Raw genomic sequence first — 5,771 nt, 5'->3', positions numbered from 1 at the left:
ACTTTTGGTCTTACACTCTATTTGGATCATTGTTCACCATCATTTTATAATGTATTGTATCGTATTGTTTTATAAATACAATGTTTGGATAGATTGTATTGTTTGTTATTGTTAAATAATATTTTGCTGTTTGGTTTGATTGTATCGTACTGTATTGTAACTAATAAGTTTACTAAAATACTCTCAATTGTTTAAATATTAAATTTATCAAATATGCATAAAAATAATTTTAAAAACAAAACAGAAGAAGGCAAAACACCATAAGAAAGCAGAACAAAGGAGCGATACAGAAGAAGGCCAAACAAAGGAGCACATCTAATTAGAATTGAGTTAAAAGTAAACTAGGAGAAAAAAATAAAACATAAGGCGGCAAAACACCTTTAACGTTGGCAGCAGAAGTTTTGGAAAAATATAAAGTAAGTTATAGGTTAAAGATTTGGAGTTAAATAGCAAAAAAAAAAAAAAAAAAAAAAAAACTAAAGGGTAAAATAGAATTGTGGAGTAATAAGTTAAGGCATAATTGGAAAGAAAAATAGGAACAATCCCACCACACCAAATCGGTTGTTTAAAAAAAGGGGACTTTTTATTGTTCCAAAATAATGGATTTAACAATACAATACAACCAAGTTTAATGAAACAATCAAAACAAACATTATTTTGAAATAACAATACAATACGATACAACAGGAACAACCATCCAAACAAGCTGTTAGAGAAGTTTGGACAAATATGATATTAGACCTTTGAAGGATATCCCACCAGTCAACAATAAAAACAACAATCACAATAAGAAGAATTAATTAAAATACCCGTTCACTCAACCACTTAAATTAAAAATAAGTAATGAATATATAATATATGTATAATTCATGTACAATATGTATATAACCATATGTAATCATTATATAATTTTTATATACCGAATAGAAAAAAATAAAGAATGAATCCAGCCGACTATTTGTGTAAAGCTCCCTATTATTGTCACGCTTTGTGTTACTTTTGGAATTCCCTTGTCTGATTAGAGTCAATATTCATCTAAAATTTAATCTCACTTCTTGAATGGCTCCTTCTTTTAATTTGGATGACAGAGAACTATGAGAAGAATTTATCAGAAATTACAAGACTAAAGATTGTGTTTGGTGTTAAAGTATATTATTATCTCGTTTTATAATTCCTTTCATTCAAATCAAAAAATAATTAAAATTAGCTCAATAATCAGCGCAACTTATTAATGATTCTACTCTTTACAAGATCCTTTCTCATCTTAATCCCAATACAAAAGAAAAATAGAAAGAAAGATCAATATAAAGAAGAGAAGAATTATAATTTATTTTCCAAAAGCATGCCTCTCCATTTAGAAGTTACATTCTACATTTTGTTTCACATCTTCTAGCCCCTCCTGTTTCTCATTTTCTTCTATATTTCTTGCTCGAATTTAAATTGTTTACATTGTATCTCTTCTGGGATTTATGTGATTTTCCATTTCCTCATTCCCATTCTCATCAACGCGACGATTTTCAAGAAACTTGACAGACAGTGTCAAGAATTTTTGGAAAAAAAGCACGATAATATTATGCGACTTCTATATTTGCTGGTTTTACAGTTCCTTCAACAAATTTAGCCCTGGATTTTGCTGCTCTTGAAGATTTCGACGAAGAAGATGAACTTGAATTTGGAGAGGAAGTTCCCTTGGATTTCCTCCTCTTCTGCTTCTTAGTATGAACATGAGCCTTCTTATTAGTTGGACTGTCCTTGTAAATCTCAGATGTTGATTGCCCTCTATTTGTCTCTCCAACTCCTTTCAAACATATAAATAACAAACAAGAATATTAAATGATTTTAACTTCTATATACGGGTATCATGTCATCTAAAAGAATAATTACACGTAACTCTCTATAGTAAGTCGAACTAGTAACTTAGAAAACAAGGCAGGTAACCTGCTACAACATGCTATGGTTAGCTGTGTAAAAAGAGTATGCCCTGTCAGGGATAGAGCAAGAAGCCCGGCTATAGGTTCGGTCGAACCCAATAGCTTTTGTTCAAACAGTATATTTGTGTTAAAAATTTATTAAATATGCATAAATATTAAATTTAGAATCCAATTATTAGCACTTGAAATAGTCATTCTAAAATCCAGAACTCATAAAGTACAAATTCTAGTAAAACTTTGTGCCTTGTTAGTTGTATCTTTTTCTTTAGGTGCTCATCTCCAAAAAAATCAACTTTGATCTAGTAAAACTCGTTACTTTCTTGTCTTTTCCCCAGAAATATAGTTTTCCAAGCATATTATATTTGAAATTTGATTAACTTAGCTTCAAACTGAACAAATTACAAAAGCTTAATCAGGATAAGAGCTCATATTATAGGTTAACAGTATTGTTCTTGGCTTAGATAATTCAGGTTGAAGTAAAATTAACTACCCTTGCTAAAAATATTTGGGAAGATATCCCTATATAGTCGCTCTCAAAATAATAATCGAAAAACATATAATTTTTGTATATATATACATTTCTTTATGTTATATACAAAAATATATAAATTGTATATATTTTTGCAGCTGCCGAATCGACCGTGGATTAAAAGTGATATTTACCCCAAAATATTGCCTACCAACCAACAATTTATTTAGACAAATAGACCAGAGAAAAATTGTCCCTTTCTAGGGCCTAGTTAGACATCTCGTGAAGGATGAACCAAAAATCTTTCCCTATCTTAAGGCAAAGAATCTTAGAGGAAAAGAAGAATAAAAATAAAAAGCTTTCCCATTCTTTCAAATATAACAATTTTCTCCTTATAATCCAACAAAAAATAGGACAAGCTTATCAATTTTCAATCCACATCTCAACCCGTGAAGAAAGCCTATTTGCCATTGTCTGATTAGGATGGCACATGATCAAAAGAGACAGATCAAATACTCTGTTCGTACTTTTCCATCTTCCCCCATCCTCACAATAAATTTACTCGCGAATAATCGATATTTACATCAAATCAAGAAATTTACGTTAAAATCACAAATTAAAGTATGTATAACTGTACAAGTTTATATGCAAGAAACTCGCATTAAATTTATTAATTTGATACAAACGTATAATATTTTGATAATTAAGTGTTGGTTTGTTGCATGGAATTTTGTGTCTCACGGAGGCACAAAACAGAAAAAAGAAAAAAAAAATTCTTAGAAGCATGGTCCATTGCAAGAAAGGGATAATGTGCAATTTTGAATTATCAATTATATCCTTTATGAAAATGGCAAATCGATCAATTATATCCTTTATGAAAATGGCAAATCGATTCGTTGAATTTTTGACACATGTATTTAATTAGGTCGGATGGTTACCTTGAGATGTCCATGGAGAAAGGGCAGAACCAGAATGACCAATAGAAGCTGCTGCAAAATCAGGCCCTTTCTTGAATTGATTTATCTATATTTACACAACCCACACCGAACAATAAAATGTTTAGTTTTAATAAAATAGAAGTTAAACTTATCTCAACCCTAAAAAGGTAACTCCTTAGGTAAAAATTGCCATAATTAATATAGAAAATAACAGTTCATTCCCTCATCCAAGGTGGAACCTTGAACGCCCAAGGCTAAACATCTGGAGGGAGGATGATATAGCATGGAGTCCCAACATTAGAGAAACAACGAATAGCTAACATATTTGACTCTAATATCGTGCTAAAAATGTACATCGGATCTACCTCAATTGTAAACATAAATTATTTATTGAAAATTATCCTAAACTATATAAGGAGACAACCGTCCATTCCCTCGAATAATACGGACAATCTAATAGTTATGCACGGAAAACCTTTCGTACAAAAAATGATGAAATTGCAGATGGGCAAATAAAAATTTGTGGACCAAATAAACATGGTGCAGAAGCAGAGAACATACCCAACTGGGTGCATTGCCAGAGGGGCCATCCCAACCAATATGTGCCACATGTTTAACATCAGTTGGACATCCAATCTCCAACTCCCTCTCCTTTGTTGCTGTAATCACAAAACCATTTTACTCATCAGCCTAAAAGCACACACAAAAACACAAAAAAAGAAGCTTTAAAATATATAATTAGTCCTAGTCAAGGGAAAATTAGGGATTACCAAAAATATTAGATATATATTTGAATCCTTTGAAGATCCCCTTCATCTTGTTTCCCATGGAAGAGACTATAATAACCCAAGCCAAAAACCTGTGAAATGAATATAGCAAAAGAGGTAAGCACCACAAAAATGTCAAGAAATAATTCCCCTAGCCTAACCAAAATGCAAACACATTGAACAAATTACAAAATTATACATTTTCATGACAATAAATATATAGAATTCAGAATCTAACCATGGTGGTCTCCGAATAATTTGCCCATCTTAAAAAACTAACATAAAAATTAAATTCTTAATCCGCTTCCTAAAACTTACGTGGTTTTTTCTCTTTTCATTATTTGCTTATTTTGGAGGGGATGGAGTGGAGTTAATTGGGAATAAAAGTAGAAAAGAAAAAGAAAAAGGGAAAGGAAACAAAAAAGATAGAATGGAAAAACAGTATAATACCTTATTATAGCAATATTGATACCATACACAAAGATGGGACAGGAAAAATGAAAGCTAATTCCCCTTCCTTTGCTGCTGCATTTTCCATTATCTTCCTCCAAATAATTTTGATATATAAATGCAATAAGCATTCATGCAAATAAGCCAGTTAAAGGTAAATGCAAGTTAATTAATCCATCCAAAATAAAAGTCAAAATGTGAGAGTGGAATAGGAGAAATTAAATGGGAGTTGAAGAGAAAATATTGTATTCTTTCTTCTTCTTTTTTGTTTGAATGGGAAATGAAGATAGTTTTGTATAGATATTCAAAGGAGGAAGAAAGAGATAAAGGAAGGGGAGAACAAAATTTAGAAAAAGAAAGGAAAATAGAAAGAATGAGAAATAATAGAGAGGTGGCCAACCACGAAAAGATCCCAAAAAAGAAAGGTTGGGAGATACTAATAATATACCCAAGACCGAGTATATTTAAATACAGAATTAATGTATTAGAAATATTCCTCTCCATAAATTTTTCTAGAGTATAGTTTTTCCCGCTTTGACTTTTTTGACACTCTACATAAGTCATTTTTTAAATATTGTCACGTATTTGAATAGGTTAATTTACACAGTGCTTATATCCACCAATAACCAATTTTTTTTAGCAAACAAGTGTGATGACCCAAAGGGTCAATCTTCTATTTTAGAACTCGATTCCGTGTTCCTAGTTCTTAGAAATCTCGTTTTATCTCTCCTCGATTTGTGTGCGCAGTCCAAACATTTATCCAGAAAGCCCATATATGAAAAATTTATGAAATGATGATTTTTGGCCAAAAAAGTTAATTTTTGTTGACTTCGGTCAATGTTTTGGGTAAACGAACCCGGACCCGTGTTCCGACGGTCCGGAGGGTCCGTAGTAAAATATGGGACCTCGCGTATGCCCGGAATAGAATTTCAAGGTCCCAAGCCCGAAAAATGAATTTTTGATGAAAATTGTAATACTGAAAACTAAGGAATTAAAAAAAATGATTAATGATTGTTCTCGTTGGTATCGGGCCCGTATTTTGGTTTCGGAGCCCGGTACAGGGTTTATATAATATTAAAGTCATGTCTGTGAAATTTGGTGAAAAACGGAGTTTATTTGACGTAATTCGGACATTGGGTTGAGATAATAGAAGTTTTGAAAATATCTTGAAAATTGCATGCAATTTGGTGCTAAATTCGTAGTTTTTGATGTTATT

General features: G+C 31.5%; 1 protein-coding gene across 1 annotated transcript; it reads right to left on the bottom strand.

Moving 5' to 3' along the window:
- Positions 1 to 1,203: 1,203 nt before the first annotated feature.
- On the bottom strand, positions 1,204 to 4,969 carry LOC104212010 (CRIB domain-containing protein RIC10-like). The gene is made up of 5 exons (XM_009761176.2): positions 4,556 to 4,969; positions 4,109 to 4,197; positions 3,900 to 3,997; positions 3,339 to 3,423; positions 1,204 to 1,798 (listed from the first exon to the last, which is right to left on the bottom strand). Exons 1-5 carry the CDS (start codon positions 4,684 to 4,686, stop codon positions 1,572 to 1,574), a joined length of 630 nt encoding a protein of 209 aa, XP_009759478.1. The 5' UTR covers positions 4,687 to 4,969; the 3' UTR covers positions 1,204 to 1,571.
- Between the last annotated feature and the right edge of the window lie 802 nt (positions 4,970 to 5,771).

This window comes from Nicotiana sylvestris, chromosome 8 (genome assembly GCF_000393655.2).
Source record: "Nicotiana sylvestris chromosome 8, ASM39365v2, whole genome shotgun sequence".
Taxonomy (NCBI): domain Eukaryota; kingdom Viridiplantae; phylum Streptophyta; class Magnoliopsida; order Solanales; family Solanaceae; genus Nicotiana; species Nicotiana sylvestris.
The sequence above is the reverse complement of the archived record's forward strand: the minus strand, read 5'-3'. Positions and strand labels throughout refer to the sequence as shown.

What these genes read in the sequence shown, in the direction of transcription:
- LOC104212010 (XM_009761176.2), bottom strand. Translation starts at nt 4,686, where the DNA reads ATGCTTATTGCATTTATATATCAAAATTATTTGGAGGAAGATAATGGA. An exon ending in ATCAATATTGCTATAATAAG is followed by an intron (nt 4,198 to 4,555) that starts GTATTATACTGT and finishes TTCATTTCACAG; the next exon opens with GTTTTTGGCTTGGGTTATTA. An exon ending in TTCTCCATGGACATCTCAAG is followed by an intron (nt 1,799 to 3,338) that starts GTAACCATCCGA and finishes TATGTTTGAAAG; the next exon opens with GAGTTGGAGAGACAAATAGA.